Source organism: Anopheles arabiensis, chromosome 2, assembly GCF_016920715.1.
Source record: "Anopheles arabiensis isolate DONGOLA chromosome 2, AaraD3, whole genome shotgun sequence".
Taxonomy (NCBI): domain Eukaryota; kingdom Metazoa; phylum Arthropoda; class Insecta; order Diptera; family Culicidae; genus Anopheles; species Anopheles arabiensis.
This window is the reverse complement of record NC_053517.1, coordinates 17,714,027-17,733,273: the sequence shown is the minus strand read 5'-3', so window position 1 is coordinate 17,733,273 and position 19,247 is coordinate 17,714,027. Positions and strand designations below refer to the sequence as shown.

The 19,247-nt window shown below is 49.8% G+C and overlaps 1 protein-coding gene across 10 annotated transcripts; it reads left to right on the top strand.

Annotated features, from left to right (window-relative positions):
- The first annotated feature begins 2,563 nt into the window (after positions 1 to 2,563).
- On the top strand, positions 2,564 to 17,503 carry LOC120895028 (transcription factor GATA-3-like). Of its 10 annotated transcripts, none has more exons than XM_040298008.1 (9): positions 2,564 to 2,871; positions 6,456 to 6,561; positions 14,517 to 14,767; positions 14,843 to 15,452; positions 15,529 to 16,032; positions 16,105 to 16,392; positions 16,479 to 16,719; positions 16,784 to 17,063; positions 17,166 to 17,503. In XM_040298008.1, exons 3-9 carry the CDS (start codon positions 14,517 to 14,519, stop codon positions 17,257 to 17,259), a joined length of 2,268 nt encoding a protein of 755 aa, XP_040153942.1. In that variant the 5' UTR covers positions 2,564 to 2,871; positions 6,456 to 6,561; the 3' UTR covers positions 17,260 to 17,503. The 10 variants fall into 10 exon arrangements, with proteins under 10 accessions (XP_040153942.1, XP_040153944.1, XP_040153943.1 ...); XM_040298009.1 differs by lacking the exon at positions 2,564 to 2,871 and adding an exon at positions 2,893 to 3,929; XM_040298010.1 differs by lacking the exon at positions 6,456 to 6,561.
- The last annotated feature ends 1,744 nt before the right edge of the window (positions 17,504 to 19,247 follow it).

The following is a 19,247-nucleotide window of genomic DNA, read 5'->3' as shown; positions in this document are numbered from 1 at the left end:
GTGAAGAGTTGAGTGGAAAGATGTTAGTGAGCTTGTTTTTGCTGTGGCGAAAGAATCTCAGACTCACGTCGCCAGGTTATTTATACTGCTGTGGCAATAATTTGAGTTTTTATAACAGTTAGGGTATCATCACGAGCTTAACATTTTGCATGCCGGTACGTAATGTTAGATGTAGTTGGTTTTATTACTCCGTCACTGATTGGACCAAGAGTTTATTTTCAGATGCTATTACTCTTCTTTTACATATTTTTTGCGAAATACTTCACTTAACAGTTGACGGGTTTAAGCAGCGGCGGATCTAACGGTAGGCGAACTAGACAGTCGCTTGGGGCTCCATCAATCTCTAGTCTGTAGTATGCAGTGTGTACCAAAGTGTACAGAGTATTAGTTACAAGGGTCCCGTTTAAGATGAACGTTGGGGCCCTGTGACTGGAGAATCATTTGCACTCCCCCCTCCCCCCTCACCCCTTCCGGCAACAATTTTACCTATGACCGATGATCGTAGCCTGCCACCGAGGACCACCGAGGACCACCGCCTGCCGGCAATTTAAGTATACTGTTCTATCTCCCAACAGCAAGCTGAGTGCCAGTATCCCTTTCCCCCGGTCATCAGTTACCATTTACAGGGGCCTCAACTCGTCTTACCGCCTAGGGCACCCGATACCCTTAATCTGCCACTGGGTTTAAGGTAACCTGTGACTTAGTGGACACCCAATGAAGGATAGTCAGTCCGAAGTATTGAAGGGCTTGGCATTAACTTTGATGTCCTTAGACAGAATCTTAGATATAGGACCGCGTCAAAATAAGTAAAACATATGCACCATCCTATTGATCTGATCCTGAGGGATCCATTAATGACGTATGAATATACTGTACAGAGTTGCATTTAGAACCTTAAACCAACTCAGGCCGGGATGTTTACCGAGTCCTTTACAGTGGATTATTAACACGAGTGAGAGACCCCATGCGGTCATCTCGGGGCACTTCGTGACCTTGGATGTCGCCACTCGGCCGCTTAGTTTGCATAGTGCTTAATCCGCCGCCATAGGTCCCCCTTTATCCTTTGAAATCTTATATGTCAATTAATGGTTAGCAAATGTGTCTGTAGGTAGTGAAGATGATAGATTGTTCGGCATCTTTCTCACGAACTGAATTATATGGCACTAGTGATGAGTTTCGAAATGAGTCATTCGGCGGTGTTTAAAAGATTCGTTTGTTCAGAATAATAATCATTAGTTGATTTCGTTTATGGTGCTATAGATGCAATTTCTGCTTTTTATAAGATGATCGATTGTAGATCGATTGTTTAAAAGTTGTTCTTTAATTGAGTTTGATTTCGCTTGGTGTACTTTGAACAATCTGTTTGTCTGATCATACCTTTAAAATGTTTTATTGTTGTAGGAAAACAACTGTCCAAATCTGTACCAATGTGCCCGTCATGAGATTTAATTAATTTAGAAATCTTCGTAGACAGCTAGCGGTTACTAAACTTCACCTTCCGTTACTAGTTGAATTGAGTGTAGGTATTACTTTTTTGTAGTAGTGACTTTAACGATAAGTGGACTATGCGATCGCTAGTGTGGGGAATACGAGGAATGTAAATGCAGTATATGTGAGTAACTTGCTCAACACCTGAAGGGGGTCTCTATTATTGTATCTGTCAAGAGCTCCTGATACTCTAAATTTGCTAATGCGCGCTTGGGAGTATTAATACGGGCGGAAATTCCCTTCATTGCGTTAATTATTTAAAGATGATTTTTCAAGAGTTATTGTGACATGTGCTGTTTATGTGCTGTTAGCATAAGTTATGATATTTTACGACATCCGCCTCTCTTTGCTACTTCCATGAATTAAAGGGTGAAAGATTATATTTAAATCTGTTATAGAATAGTAGTTTACTGCAGGATTTATTTGTGAAAACCAAAAATCAAGTAAATCGACTCTTTGCTCTTCATTTTTCTTCTATAAGGCCTAACGTCCTGCGCATACATGCCAGCTTATACAGGCTTTCGAGACGTATTCAGTACCACACAGTCGGATAGCCAGTCTTTGCTACGGGAGATTCTAGACTTGAACCCATGAACGGCGTGTTATTAAGTCTTCTAATTCCGCTAGCCGATGAATGGTCGTTAAGCGTGCGACCGAACAACAACACATGTGCATTCGTTGAAATCTCTTATGGCATATGACTAAAACAATCAGTCACAGAGAACTACACCAAGGCTTCAGCTGCTGCGCCGAAGGCAACCAATGGTTTCTAACATGGTAATGCCGTCTTTAGCTCCTGTATACCAAAAACAAACGCCCCGTTCCAACGCCAACACTTTGCGCAAACTTCCGCATCCTGCGGTGCGCATCCGGTCACCGTGCCCGATGCACTACCGGTACCGATCCGGTCCGTGGGGCGGAAAACCCGCATTTTCAAGTAGCATAGAGAGTAGTTATTCTGCGCCTATCTGGCCACTTCGCCCACCCAGATATAGGTTGATAAAACTGTTGTCAGAGATAGGGAGTTATCATCCTTTTGCATGTAAGAAATTATAAGGTTAGTATGATAGGAGATAACTGTCCGTTGCCTGGGAGAGGAAGGTATCGCTTTCGAACGCCGTTTGGCGTTCATTGCGTTCGAGCAGCCGGAACCCGAGCGGCCGTGCATCTACTAAGCAAAAAAGTGTTCAAATTTCACCCTCACTCTCTCTGTCCATCGTCCTGATCGGAGTGGATGGCGCACAACTCTTGGAGGTGTGAGGTAGTGTGTATCCCCGTTGCACATCCGGTTCCGGTCGAGGCAGAAGTACGTGCATCGGTTTGGCCCTCCGCTGGAGGGTACGCACCGTGCGGACGGGCAAAGCGTAACCGGCGCAAATCAAGGTACAACAAGTTGATATGTTAACTTATCAACGCCAACACTTCACTATCTGCGCTGAGATATAACTTTTTCGAAAACCCGAACCCTCTGCTGCCAGCGAGTGCTAAATTTTATATTATATTATATTATCACAATATTTGAGGCATCACACTCCGGTGGACAGCATTGCCGCAGGTCGGTCGCTTCGGGCGCGGCGCACAGTGTTTGGAAAGTGCGTACAAGTGCGGGTGGGCCAGTGGGTCGGATGGAAGTCATGCACCTCTCATGTCTGTGGCAATCGACGGGTAGGATGAGTGTGTCCCTTTTTGGTGGTAGTGATGTGGCTGTTGTTGATGTGATCAATTGTGATGTTAGGCAGTGTTTTACAACGTTTGGCATTAGCTAACTACGGCTAGGTTGGAATGTGTCCGTGGTGCAATGATGAGTTGCTTTGTGTGCGGCTGCTGTCTAGATGTCGCTCGAGCGATAGAGAGCCGTTACCGGGGCGGCGTTTTATTCTGCGATGTGAATCGAAATTTATGGCCATGTCATATAACTCAGTTCTACGAAGCCCGCGTCCCGTCTCCGTCGCTTAACAGCGCGAGCTACGTCGTGTAAGTGTAAGTACAGGATTGTCGAGGTGTCTGTTCGCTCGCTGGCAATTGTTGTGCGATCATGTGACGAGATCTGAGGCGCGCTGCTGTCGCAATGCTGACGTGGAGTATGCCTTACGCCGCAGAACGACTGCCCCGGTGTACCGGTGGATGCCTGCGACTCCAAACGACCTGTTCCGAGCAGCGGAGTGTTTTATCAGGTGGGCCGCTCCCTGTACCGAGGAAGGTGTTCGATTGATAGCTCCACTTCTTACGTTCCCTGGCCCGGCACGGCTACCCTTCCCTTATCAACCGGGTGCTTCCAATCAAGGCGATGTGCACACACAAAATGGAGTAGCTTGTGTCGAGTCATGGCCGCAGGAACGCTTTGCTTCGGGCACCACGATGAAATCCCATCGATAACTCTTTACTACATGCCCATAGCTCCAGTTGGGTGTTGGTGAGGAGAAACACCAACGAAAAAAAAGGTACGTTTACAGGTAATGTACCCCTGACTCCCCCCATCCCCATTTCGGTTCGTTATCACGCTTTACATCGGAGGGCTCCGGGACACCCCGGTCATTATCTTGTGTGTAAGGGTGTGAGAGTGTGCGCGTGTGTGTTTACCCTATCTAATGAGCGTTTGGCGCGAGGGGTTTATGCGTGTGTGTGTCTGTGGTGTATGTTGCAATGCAAAGATAAGACCCTCCCAGGGGCCACCCTTAAATGAAGCAATTGTGGCAAAACACCTCGCCAGCACCAGCGCGCGGCTCACAATTACAGCAAACAAGTTGCGCAGTTTCTGCAGGTGAAGGAATCGCGCGGCGAGAGAATTTAATCTCCTGTCCCAGGTTCCCAGATCCGACCAGGCCCGCCCCTCTTTTCCCTTTTGCTCCGACCGCACACGGTTTGGGTGCAATTTCGTGCTCGAGCGTTCAAAACAGCCGGGAACGTGCGCTATTGCTCAGCAGGTTATGAGCGTTTGGCTTGCACGACAGCAAAACTGAGCGTAGAATGGGCTTGTGGGGAGATTTCATTATAAGTCCCACGTTAATAAGGTTCTATCAAAACAAACAAAACAAAAAAAAGGAAAGAAAATGACTGGCACAAAAGATTGATCGGAGGCAGAATTTCTTATTTTTCCCCCTTTTTCTCTGCTGCTGCTGTTCATCTCCACGATCAATCAATAACCATAACTGTCACCCGTGGGCGCATTTCAATAGGTGCAATTGTATGATACGCTTGTTTTGGGAGCAATACAATGGGCCGAAGCACCAACATTGTACCTGCGTCTGGTGTGCCATTTCTACCGGGGCCAAACCTTCGCGAACGATATTAATACCACGCTCGACCGGTCCGGCAAACCGTTCGGGCATATATGGGCGGATTAAACGAGCAAGCGAGGCTTATCGATCGCGGTTAGGCAACGTAATTAGTGGTAGCTTTGCCTCGATGAATTCGAGCCTGCCACACATCCAGAAAAGGGGTTCGTGCCTTACCGTATGATAATCCTTCCTGCGCTGTGTTATGATGTATGTTTCTTTATTCGCTATAATTTCATACCGTGATGTTTATGGCACACGGGGCGCATGAGTAAGGGTGGCGGTTGTTTTCACATCACGTTCCCGCTAGCTCTTGGTGCGTTTAGGAGTCGCTCCGCGGCCCAATCCCAACATCCCCCGCTGCTAACACGCTAGATAAGATAAGAGCACGTTACTAGCCTACCGAAAATCGATACCAATTCGTGGAGCTAGCAGCACCGGCTCAGATTTCGGGGTAAAACCCTGCCTTCCTTGGGGAGCCCTGCTCCTCTCCTTACCATTTTTTTGTGCAGCCCAACGAGACCCAAATCGTGACGTCCCCTCGTGGTTGACAGTGGCAGGTTGCAGCTGCTGTACCAAACGCACCAAACTGCTCCCGCGCCACAGCGCTCCGCCAGATGCACTGCCAGCTAATCTGGAGCCCGAGCTAGACGTGATTGTTTTCGATTAGCTTATCCGATCGCAATCGCTGATCGGAGATAGCGTGAGCGTTGTCGTGCGATGCGTGTGTGCTGGCCGGGGCTCGTGCGCTAACATCTCTGTTTGCTCGGCCCCGGGTCCTACCCGGGCCAATGTGCAAGCGGATATCGACGACCGATGCGGGCGATTTGTACGTGCAAATAACAAATTTGTCTCAGCTCAGCACGGGCCACGAGCCCAGCCGACCAAGACAAGGTAAAGCAACAAACAAAAGCATGTTGGAGGATGGTCAAGCGACGTTCAGGTGGTAGGGAATGCAATTTTTGGCAGATTTTATTCTCAATTTGTCAGTCTGTTTTTGTTCCTTCCCCAATACGACACCGGGAAGACGACCGCATCGGCTCTAGAGGCGTCCCGAGCACGATCACGTGGGTGCGGGTCGCTTGTTAGTGGTTTTGTTTGTCTCGCAACTGCTCGCAGCGAGTGATGATGGTGCTGGAAACGCTCTTACAAACAAAATCGTAGCAAAACGACGACCGAAAACCTCGTAGACAAACACAACCGGCAACCGGACCGGACGGATGGCATCACGGAGGGCAAAAGCTCTTTACGTGCGTCCGAGGGGTGCCTTTGGAGTTTATTGCAGCCCAAACAACACACACACACATAAACGCCGCAAACGGGTGTGATGATGGGACACGGGGGACGGGGCAAGGAACCTCAGCGGGGAAATCTGCACCCTCTGGACAAACAGCACAGCACCGCTCAGAGCGAGCAATGACGATGGCAACACTCGCCGGCAGCGCGAAGGGTGTGGCGGGGCTCACTTCCTTTCCTGCGGGGCCGGCCCGGATGGACGGAACCGTACGGTCGGCCGCGTGTTGATTTTACCTCAAAGCTGTGGGGGTGTATGTGTTGTTTCATGTTTTTTTCTTCTTCTGTACAATATTATTTGTATGTTGTGTGGCAGCGTTTTTTTCCGCTCCGGAACATCTTCACCTCTGTCTCACAAACTCACTCTCTCTCTCCCTCGCTCTCTCTGTCGTCCCTTAGCAAACGCGGGCACCATGTACGTACGCGGAGTTTGGGCACACCGGTGAGGCGGCTGCCTAGGGACGGTCATCCTGGAGACCTGGTTTGAGAGCACGATTTGCGGGCGGTAAGTACGGTCGCGGTTCTGGCGGGCTGGCGTTCAGTGTGCTTTTGGGCGGGAAAAGCTTCGGAGGAGCGCACCGGACTCGATCGACCGACCTCGGAAGTGTGTCGATCGATCGCGTACGATAATAGCATCGTGGCACCGAAAGGAGTGCATGTGTGGTCTATGTACCGGGAGGAGCTTCGAACAGCGCTCAGCGGGTTTGATTGATGGATCGGTGGGATGTAGAAACGGTCGTCGTCGCGCTGTTTACCGTGCGTAAGCTTGTGTTGCCTTCGATGCGTAAGTCGGGTATCGCTGTGTGCGTTTTATGTGCAATCGTCGCGAGTGCGCGCTGCGGGAAGGTGTGAGATTTTACTGTTACTTCAGTCCCCGGTGAGTGAGTGATAAGATAAGGAGCAGGAGGCCTCCTGCACCCCTTCCGATCGGCAAAACCACCCGACATCCCGAAGGTACTGGGGTTCCACACCACAACACACTGGCGCGCGGGGCACCGTCGTATCACAGCCCTCAGCACTCCCGCCAAAATCGGCCCGATCGGTCTGTCGATGAGGTGTCGATAATATATATAGAAGGAAAAAATAGGGGCCGCTTTGCTGTTGCTGCTGTTGCTATTGCTGTTGTTCGTGCTCTCCACACTGTTACCCATCAAATTCGTTCCAATATGTACATAATTTGTGGCGGTGCGGTAGTCGTCCCCACATGTCGTGCGGTGCGGCGTCCTTAGTCGCAGTGAGATGCTCCTGCTGGTGTGATCGGTGGTATATCGGTGGCGCGTTTCGGGCATCGATTAGTGAGGAAGCGCGCGCGCGCACACACACATTAAACGCATCTTTAAACCATCGTTCGCACAGTTTGTCGATGGATGTTTGCAAATAGGGTACCATTAACCATTAGAAAGTTATTGTGCGCTACGGTAGACACGGCTGCGAGTGAGTGATACGCTGGTGAAGTGATTTCGCGCAAAATCAACCAAAAAACTACCGCCGACAAAGCAGACTATCTGGCACATACCGCATATCGCGTCACGTGGCCAATCACCAGAACCGGCGTGCTAGATGGCCGTTTCATCCGATTCAAAGTGTGTCGGAGTGGCGGTGAGTTGTCCCCAGTCCGGTCCGGTACCGAGCACGGCCGTCACTAGTGTGTCCGCGTCTACGACTACGGTCGGCGGCGCGATGGTTTCCGGTGGCCCGGTGGCGATGGTCGATCCCGCTGCACCTTCGGCACCACCGCTAAACGAACCGGCCGATGATGCTGCTACGAAGGTACGCACTTCCTCTTCAGCTTTCTCAAAAAGGGCACTCTGGCACTCTGGCAAGCTGATTTGCCGGCCGGCTTGCCCGGGGGTTTCACAAGACACATCCTAATCGGAGGACGCCGCTACAGCAGGATTCTAATCAGTGGGACGCTTGCTTGTGGGTTTCACTGCCACACACCGATAGGCCGGGCAAGCGTGCCAACCAACCGGACCAGTATCAGCAGCTTCTCCAGTAGTATCACCAAATGGAGATAAAATGGGCCCGTTTTTTATCGGAAGATTCCATACTCCCGGTTGTTCCCGGACCCGATTGGATGGCGATGGTAGTCCGCATGGTGCTGGCGGAAGGTCCCAAGCATGTGGGAGTGACTCCATGTGATTGTGTGTGTGTGTGTGTTTGTATGTTTGTAGGAGCTTCCAAGATGGTTATCGTGTGGTCCCGCGGGTTAGCCCTATCTGGTAGGCCCCCTATCGGCTCCGGACGAGTAATCTCGGAACATAGGCGTGTTGGTTGTGTTGTTGGGCTAATATGATAAAAAAATGGCCAGCCCACGCACGTACGCATGCAGCCAGCGCCGGTGTGGCGGTTTGTTTTGGTTGTGCGAAACATTAGCAAACGTTGGGCAGTGTTTTAAGCAGCGTTTGCATCTTCGCAGATGCCATTCGAGGAGCAATGCCTTTGATGGTGAAGGATAAGGGAAGAAAAGTGGGCCTTACCCTATGCCTAGGTTACGTCATGATGGTTTGCACTTTGGAAAAACGCATAAATCACAAAAAAAAACCCGAAACGCCAAAAAGTATGAATGGTTGCCTTTTTTCTTGCTGGTAAAAGCATGTGCCTGTAAGCATTATATGAGGTAACGTTCCTAGCGTAACGGGCAGATTGTGCCTTTTTCCGCCTCACACTAGGTGGTAGACCGACCCAGGCCAGGAATCAATGCCAATGGGACCGCTCAATAAAGTGTCTCGATGCAGTGTACGGGAAGGCGTAATAATCATAACTTGTGGCGCCTCACGGACAAGTGCCTTAGGTTGGCGGGGGGTGAAGGGACTGGTAAGAAGGTGAAACAAAGAACGGCTGTTGACTGTTTTTGTGTGTGCGTTTTTTGCTGTATGTTCCTGTTTTACGCATCCCGGATCTTTACGACGTAATGATGGTCAAGGTCGAGATTTCTTAGATTTTTTTTGTGTAAACCTTCTGAATGTCATATGGCGCATATCGGTACCGTTGGCTTTATTGGAAGGACATGAATGGGGTATAAGTCAGCATACCTGCAGTCCGTTATAGAAATTTGGAGCAAAAGATATTGCTTGTGTGTTTACTGGTGTAATTAGAGTTAGAAATTTTACAACACTTTCCAATGAAGCGCTACTGTTGAGTGCTTTCGGATGCTGTTTGCTGTTTGTAACGAAACGAGCATCCTAATTATACTGTTACAATCAATGGAAAAACATTATTCCATCCTATTGTTAAAATTATATTGGTTGTGAATAGTAGTGGTTGTTTCCTGTTTTCAGTTATTATTCTTTCTATTCAGAATGCTCTGTGGAGTAAACATAAAAAAGATAAATTACTTATAAGAAAAAAGAAAGACAATAACTTTTGATGAGCGTGAACATTAAATACTGTATCCATATTCATCTTTTTATTGTCGTACATTCTGTGGTTAATGACACATATTTCTTATGCTATTTTTAATATTGCCATGTTTTATGTTTTAAATTAAAACCGGGATTTAACGATTGAACTATTGGGATTTGTTTCCAAACTAATGAAAGATGATAATTATCATTAAAAAGCATCAGTGTAGCAAACTATCATAAAAGCAAATTAAAGAAAAGCTAGTTAAAATCAATGGGACACTCTCTAAACAGTTAACTGCGCTACATTATCTCGAAATAATTGAAAACCTCCACCTAATCTATCACTTAATACGAGCGCTTTACATGTTTTGTCCAATAATTGTACAGATGCAAACCGATTAGATACTAACGAAAGTTTGTACGCTTTTTCTTCCCCTAAATGATGATATTTGTGTAACAAAAAAACTCTTCCCTTTTCCATTGCTGCACCTGCACCAATCCGAACGAGGCGTAACACGGTTTGTCACATCTGTCTGCAATGTCTGCGGGCACCTTTAATTTCGGCGCCTGTGTAGCAGACTGTGGTCCAAACCGTTGGCATCAAGATTGAGCGAGCCCGATGCCTCAGAATTACACGCACCGACCTCAAACGCGCTGGCCAGCGCGTCACGTCACGGCATAAAAACCTATGTAAAATTGGTTAGATAACATGCATTTCCCCTTGAGCTTTCCCCTCGATCGCGAAGGATCGCTTAAATTGGGATCGCTCAGCTCGGTGACAAGGGCCGAAGAACCGTCGGACCGGGGTAAGATTTTACTGCTTAACGGGCACCGTGCCTGTGACACTGTGTGCGTCCTATGCGCGGGCGCCAATGATGGTGATGATGATGATGATGACGATCGGAAGCGATCTTGCTCCGAGCGTTGATCGCGTTCGAATACAGCCCACCGCGACACGTTTCGTTGGGTTTCCTCTGCTTCGGATCTGTTGTTACCCCGCCACCATATTTATAGCTTTCTGATAGTGATATCTTACTTGCATGTGCGATCGGTCATCGCAAAAGGGAATGTAAAAGTTAGAGTGTCGACCTGTCCCGGTGTCCCCTCACCCGGGTTGCATTGTTGACGACGCCTCGGACGGCTGAGCGCAGGCGCATTACCACTGCGTCCGAAGATGCGCCCGGGCACCCGGGGTGGTGGCTTGATGGATGGTCTAGTTTTTTCGGTTCCTAAATAGCCGACGGGCAGTAAGTAGGCTGCTGCTGCGGCTGCTGCTGGACCATCACGGGCGTTCTCTCGCCGGAGAACGCATTCCTTGCGCGTTGAGTCATCGTGGACGAAGAGAGAGACGACGGACTATTTCTACCTTCCTCTGTAGTGTGCAACGGGCGATACACACAAGGGCCGCCATATGTATACACTGGCGCCAAAGGAAAGTAGCAATCGGCCGTTTGATAGGTGTCGGTGCAATGAGTGGGGATAGCGTGGGGACGCAAACGAACTCCCTTGATCAATGAACCGTGGTGTAAATCACCGCCACCTGGAAATATGGAGCGGCTTTAAGGTTGGGCAAACGCTTTCTCATTAAGGTTTCGAGGAAGCTTAGAGGCGATCATTTCTTGCGGGCAAATTACTTTCCTTAGAAACCATTTAATTAGCGCGACTGTGATAGCAGCAGCGGTATTCTCGGTCGGTCAAAATCCGAACCGTACCGTCATGGCGTAAATGTGGCAAGTAAATTTTCCGGCAAGCACGAAGCAGTAAAGTTGCTCAAGGGGGAGGGCAGATGTGAGGTGGCCGCGCGAAGCGTATTTAATTACCACCCCAAAATGGAGACTCCCAGTGTCCACCTCCAACCCAGGGTGGAGCGGCTCATATGTGGCTGTGTGTATGTGTTTATCGAAGGAATCTTTTTTGTAGCTTTGCCCGTGGTTGATTTTTTTTTATTCGCTTGCTGTTTCCGTGTCTGTGCTATTTTGTACCTTCCTTTTACTGCGTGCAGACGGCCAGATAAGACGGAAATTTTACGAACGCTACTGACATTTATGAGCTCCCGCGCATCGAACGAGCGAATCGGGCTCGGCACAGTTGCTTGGTTCGTTTGCCCGGGTGGAATGAGTTGCAGGAACGCGTAAGCCCGCTTGTTTCGTGGAATTGATACGTAGCACATCATCACAGCCATATGTTCGCAAGGAATTCGTAAGGCTCTAAAGCTAACCCACCTAGCTTAGGGATGGCCGCAAGGCCACCATTAAAGGGGTTAGTTTGTTCGTTGAGGGAGTTTTTCGTAGGACGATTTGCTACGACCGTTTCGCAACGCACAGCAAGGCTAGCTTAGGGATAGAGCTGAGATATCGGGTGAGGAAAAAAAACGAAACAGGCGGTAGGTTGTAGAACTTACACACACAGTGCGTGTTATTAGGGATTGGCCGCTCGTTTTCTAGGTAGGTAGGCAGGCCGACGGATCTGGAGAGCAGACACTTGGCGCGCGCTGCTTTTATCACGGTGAGGCAAATCATCCACTTCGGTCCCGCTGGTACGGGAACACCCCGAGCCGGTCGGGGTTATCGGCCGTGGACGGCATAGGTCGTGGATCGGATAAGATATGAGCTTTATCACATACTCACGAACACACACACGCACACCCGGTATCGATAGTTGGACGTTAGATGGACACCGACACTTTAGTGTGACCGTCCGTAATACGTTTTGTATGCGAGTGCTAATCGCGGGAGCGAAACACTAATCAGGTGTCAAAAGCCAACATTCCAGCACTGGGGATTCACTTCCCATTTTTTTGTTTTGTTTGTTTGTTTCGCCTGGTTTCTGTACCGGGCGGATCTGTACGGATTGGAAGCAGGAGAAAGAGGACAGCTTGTATTTGCCCTTTCAGCTCTTTATATAAACGGGTAATTGTTCGGTAGGAACGAGCAGCCCTGTAATTAAGTGCAATTGAAAAGCGTTAGAATGTTGATCTCGCTTTGACACGGGTTTGATACAAATTAATTCCCCTCGCAACGCTGCTGGCATTTACGAACGAATAGAGGAAACCGAGAGGAAACCCAAGAAAGCACATGCGATATGACCGTAGCGCGCCGTTGATTGCTGCTTTATTGGTTCCATTTTGAGCTATTTCTCAATTCAATTTATCTAACGTTTCTGTTCGCTTCTTGGCCATGGCGGCAAACGAAAGGTCCCAAATGGCCCGCGGGTTCTTGACGCTTCCCCGTTTACGCCCATACGCGTTCGTTTGTCCGTGGTTGAAATAGGAAAAATGGTACAGGGTACATTTCATTTCTCTCTCTCTCTCTCTCTGCGTGTGTTCCGGTGTGCCCATTTCGAGCAGGGCAGGGGGTCCTTTTCGGCACCATATGTGTGTGTGTGTGTGTGTGTGTGTGTGTGTGTGTGTGGACGCTGATGGAAAGTAACCTTTGGTGTTTACCTTCTTATCGCATTGCAACAATCTCCTTTCGGGGCAAGAGGCTCCGGAGGTGCCCTCTATTCCCGTGCCCACCGCCCGAATGCTTTGCCAGAGGGTTCGGTTTCTGGGGTAATAGAGATAGATTCATTAGCGGTTGCGCACGTGACACGCACGCATATTGAATGATGAATTAATTATGGTGGCTTTATTTTTTGAAGGCACAGTGTTTTTTAATTGCGTCCCAAGATGATCAGATTTGACGCTTGTACGGGTAGGGCATGAAATGAAGCTTGCAGGACAGTTTGCGTTGCCGCTGGCACTGTATGAGGAAATGAGTAAAACAAACAAGCACTTTCATGGACAGAGGTGGCGATTATACAGTGGCAAAATGGCAAATTAGTAATTTAGAAAAGAAATTAAATTACTTGATACAAAAATATACGACGATCTATAGAATAACGAGAATTTTACGGATTATATGGCGAAACACTTAGTACAACATTCTACTCAATGTGAAACAGAACGATACATGCATTTGGACTTAGTTTGTTAAAAACGTGTTTGAACGTATCAAAATGAATCTGGTTATATGAAGATAAGTTTGAGGTATACAACTTATTTATGCGTGGGTGAATTATTTGATTGTTTTTTACAAACAAATCTTTAGTAAATAATATTTTGGAACATGATATTTACAATTGAACTTTTAACTTATAAAACAATTCATTGGGTGTCCCCTTAATATATACCGTCTTGGCCGTGGCCGTGAACCGTGGCTAAAATTATATATTATAATAATTCATGTTATTACATAATTGACTGATTGATCGATTATATAAAACGATAGCATGGTCTCAAACTATATTCCATTGGTCCAATAGTATACAACTTGACTTCTATACTGTTAAGCTTGTTTTGTCAAAAGCCCTCATTTTATTGGTGTAAAAGTAAGAAGCAGGTTAGGAATAGTTTCACCAAAAGTACCGGTACTCCAGTTAATTGAGAACGGATGCAAGCGCTCTACATAGTACGCTCCTCTTGCGCTATGCAATATGTTGGCTTGTTTGCGGGTCATGATCGTTTTTTGGGTCGGCTGGAACACCAACACCGCTTCGGTGTTTATTCTGGAAGATTTCTTCCTGCTGTTCGGCAATGTCTGCTGTTGCCTCGTCCACTCATTGCACGCAGCGGAACCAAAATACCTGGACTACGTCCTCTCTTTCTCTCTCTCTCTCTCTCTCTTTCTCGTTCTTCGCTGCGTATACAGCACACCGGAAACGGGTTTGTTTGGGCGGAAATAGTATGAGCACGGGGCTGGTTAGGTGCGTGCGTGGTTCGCGATTTGATGTTCTGCGCGGCAAACCCATCTAGCCGATGTTGTTTGCTCGAGCAGGTGATTGCTTAACGGAATCCCCAACGTTTTACGTCAAGCTGGGCCGTCGAACCAAAGCAAGCTCATCGACTCATCCGCAGTGTTCCGGACGTCTCACTCCGGAAGGTGATCGATTCAGTGACGTATAGTGGGGGAAGCGACGAGCCCTTTTTTTGAAATACATTCACCAGCTCCACCCTACCGCTGTTTTGAGAGGATGAGCCATGACTCACGACGGTACTTCCTCGGCTGGAAGTTGGGATTGGTTTTGTTTTTGCATGGCTTTACGATTCGAACCATTCCGCTCCGCTTCTTTGCAGATGGAAGCGACGAACGAGCCCAAGGGAGAGGACCAGACGCCCAGTTCGGAAGTGACGTCCAGCGTGCATCAGCCAGTTGCTCATCAGCCGGTAAGCGTGTCACAAGCATCGCATACCCTCACCGACGTACCGGTGGATGGGATGATTGTGAACTCGGAACTACACACGGAACGCAGCTCGCCCGGCCAGCAGACGGCGGTGATCATCAACCAGCACAAGCAGCGCATGATCACGACCACGGGCCAGATAAGGTGAGTGGACAGATCCTGAACTGGTGGCTTGTCCACTAGAGAACGCGATTACTAAGTCAGTGCGCGTTTTTGCAGGGAAATCACAGAAGGACAGGAACCACCGAACGAGTCATCGGATTACGATGCGGTCGAGTACCATCACCAATCGGTACAATCGGCGGGTGGTGTGGAGCAGCACGGGTATAGCTACGAGCCGACGCATACCACCAGCCAGGAGCATCAGCAGGGTGTGGTGGTAAGCTCGGCCGCTACTGCGGTTCAAGCCTCAAGCGTACAGGTCGTCAAGCGGGAGATGATCGAAAAGGAAGCGGCTTTAGCGGCGGCCACAGCAGCAGCCAACAACAATAACAACAACCCGCCAGAAACTACCATCATACCGGTGCAGACGCAAACCATCTTCGTGGAGTACAAGAACGACGGCGAGGAACCGGTGCGGTACGTGAACCGGTACGAGGACGTCAAGTACCATCCGCACTCGCGGTACATCTATCAGCAGCCGCCCGGCGGACTGCCACTCTCGTCAACTCTACATTCCTCCGGCTCGGGACATCCGCACGTGTCGCACCATCCGCACCATGCCCACCATCACCATCATCCGCACCACGGCCATGGGATGGTGCCGGGACATCAAACCCATCACCACGTACACGCACAGTCGGCACAGGTACATCAGACGATAGAAGCGGTACGACAATCGTGAGTGCATTTTCCCGCGCAGATCTTGCTAATCATGATTTCCCTCTGCATCGTCCCTGCCATAGGTTTCCCAGCATCCGTCGAGTGTCGCGGTGGCCACCCAGTCCGGCACGACGATTCAGGTGCAGGCCCAGCCGCACCAGCAAACCATACAGGTGTACGAAACGCACGAGCCCGGCTCCGGACCGGGCGGTGAGCAGGTGCAGCAGGTCGCCGAAGGGACGGTCGATGCGAAGACGCACTACACCAACCTGGAACCGGTGCACACGCTCGCCTCGCCCCAGAACTACTACATCGCGTCGGACGGGTACGCGACCGGCAACTACACCACGTTTCTGCCCCAGAAAGAGACGATCTACTACCATTCGCCGAGCCCGAACCCGGTCCTGTACAAGGGCGATCCGACGCTTACCTCCTCGTCGATCATCACCAAGCAGATACACTACACGCCGTCGCTGCCGGGCACGCAGAACATGTACGAAAATGCGACCGGGCACAGCAGTAGCTCGCCCGGTGCGCAACAGATCTATCCGGGCTACTGGAATGGAGCGGGCGTAGACTACAACACTGTAAGTAGCTCAATAGAGAGGCTTCAGTAGCATTTCGTTGCGCGATCTAACCCAGCTTCTTCCCATCCACAGAACTTTACCGGCACGATCGTGATGGACAATGCGGGCGGCAACGTGGGCGAGTACGCGACGAACGGGCAGCATAGCTGGCAGATCAGCTCGCTGAACGATGCGTACGATCCGCAGCTGGCAGCGCCACCGGAACACCGTGAATGCGTCAACTGTGGCAGCTCCGACACACCGCTCTGGCGGCGGGACATCGTCGGTCACACGCTGTGCAATGCGTGCGCGCTGTACACGAGACAGAATCCGGGCACGAACCGACCGCCCAACCGGTCGCAGAAAGCCAAACAAACTGTGGTAAGTGGTTGAGATGTTTTCGGCAGCTACTGGCCTACGATCGCACGGCCACGAGTAGATGATGATCGATTTACTGTTGATTTTAGAAAACACCACCCGCCCAAGGGAACCGCCGTTCGGGCGTGACCTGTGCCAACTGTCAAACCACCACGACCACGCTGTGGCGCCGGAACAATCAGGGCGATCCGGTGTGCAATGCGTGCGGGCTGTACTACAAACTGCACAGCGTCAACCGCCCGCTCACGATGAAGAAGGACGGCATCCAGACGCGCAAGCGCAAACCAAAATCTAGTCAACAGATTCAACCGATGAACGGGCTTACGACGGGTAAGGGATTAGGTTGCCGTGCGGCAGGGATTGGAGTGCAATCTAACAGGGTCGTGTTTTGCAGGCAAGCTACTACCTTCGATGATACCGTCCCAGTATCACACGATCGCGACCGAACCAAAGCTAATGAATGCGCCTCAGTCCCATCTGGTGCAGACATCCCAGCCGATGGAGCTGCACAACAGCTCGCCGGGACAGGACCCGCGGTACGTGGACAGCTCACCCGGAGCACCCGGTGGAGGCGGTGGCAGTGGTAGTGGTGGTGGTGGTGGTGGTGGTGGTGGTAACTCGTCCCCGCATCTTGCGCCCGTTCAGGGTAATCTAGCACGCCACATACCAATATCGTAGGTATCGTCCAGGGGTGAACTGCAAATACGGGTGTCTTTTGGAAAAGTGAACAACCTTAGCTAATATCTTCTTCCTTTCTATTCAACTTCGATCCACAGTGTACCAGTGTCGATGGATAGCAGCCGTGGTGCGAATGGAGAGATTACGAGCGTCATTACCAGTACGGCGGTGGCCGAGCGGTCGGGAAATTAGTTGTGCAAGGTCAATCAAAATCGACCTCTGGTGGAGTTACTTCAGTCGAAAGAAGTGTCATGTCCGTGTCGTCGTGTGCCAAATACAAACTAGAGTTAAGCGAGCGCCTAGGAAATAGCAGTAGAAAGGTAAACACTAGCTACATTTCATACGCACTGTACAGACGGTTAGATAGCTAGCTTGGGGAAGACTGTGTGTGGAAGTATTCTTATTAATAAAGTAAAACAAAACAAAGTCGTACTTAAAACGGTCATAGCGTTCCATTCACCCGAGGAGCCGTCCGTGCCCGGTGACTCATTCGGTTTCTAAATTCCTCCTCAAAATAGTTAACGGTGCACCCTCGAACCCTCGAAAAAAGTAGAAACGATGTAAGATCACATCTTGCATCGAAGGAACGCAGAGCGCAGGATCAATTGTCGCTTTACTTATCTCGCGCAGGTCTGGTCGGTCTATGGGTGTTTATCTTCGCTCCATTTAACTAATGCTGTGCGGCGGGAAGTGATTCTTTTTCGGTGCACATTATAAGATCATTTGGGAAGATTTGGTCCGCGGCAGTGCTCAAAGCTCAAAGGCACACGAACAAATGGCTTACAAATTAGAATGGAGGTTGGCTGTGTGCATTGGGATTACGAACGAACGAAGGTCTGAGTTTTTCCGGCAGCATCGTCTGAGGTTGGATGAGTCACCGTTTCATCTAGCGCAGAAGACCGTTGAATGTAAATTGAAAAGAAAATTTTCATTTGCATTGAATTCGTTCAATCTCGGTGGTAGGTGGGCAATAATCGTCTATTGTGTGGCGATTGGCGCCATCGGGGAAACTGCATCTTAACTGCCCGCTCCTACTGCGCGCGATGCTAACTCCTTTTTCGCAAAATTGCATCCTGTTGCGAGGATGGGGCGAGCGAATGCGTGCAAAAACCACAAACTTCAAAGCAGGCAGCCGCACAGCCTGCTGGGTGCTGTAAGAAAGCGAATTTTCAATAAAACAGAATAACAAAATCAGCATCAACAACAGCGAACTGTGTGCGGGAGAAGAGGGAGTCTGCGTTTTGCAACAGGGTAGCAACGAATGGTAACGTGTTTGCTGTTGGCGATTAATGCGAAGCTGCAACGCGTCTGCATTAGCCCTGGGGGTCGCATTCGGCTGCCCGTTCGATAGGCTGGCAGGCGCGGGCAGGCAAAGATCTGTATGAAGCGCCCCTCCATCCGTTCTGGATGGAGGCAAGATGCCATGGCTGTAGGATAAGAATCGGGAAACGATATTTGCCGCTCGTTGTGCGATCGTTCGGTCGAACCGTTCGTGCGAGCATGGTGCCGTCTCATCGCGACACGGAGCGGATGGAAATCGTGGTGGCACATTCCACCGGGGCGCTACGGGTACTTCGGGAGGTTTACTTGATTTACGTTTATATAAGGATGCGGGAAATTAATCAGATAATGGTCGCCATGACGGCCACCATGACGCCGTGTGTGTGTGTGTTTGTGGGTTCGAAAGAGGAGGGAGGGAGTGGGCAGAAATGATGCGTCGGAAATTATGAGAAAGGCGACGAGTGCGAGGCAGCGATTTTTCTCCCTCGTGCCGTTCACGGAGCCTGGCCGGCCGGCTGCGATCGAAGTGAACCTCGCTGGGGGGGCAAGGGAAATGGAGCGTGGATCTGTCGCGGCGAAGGGACGATCGATGCGTCGCGACATGCTTTCAGACTACAACATAGAATGGCTTTTACCAGAACTGCTGTGGCGCGGCGTTCCCGATCGCTCGCCCGGCCCGATGCGGCGCAGAACTTTCGCAGATAGTTTCGCTGGAATGGATTCGCAGCGGATCGGGAGGCGCTACGAACGCACTTTTCGCAACTGCGGTATGGCCAGCATGAATGCTTTTGTTGAGTATGTTTTTTTTGAGTTGGTTTTCCTGAGGATGCGATTGCTTACCAGGAGGCGCCAGAATGTCGTTCTGGCGCGGTCGATTATTTTACATTCGGGATAGCGCT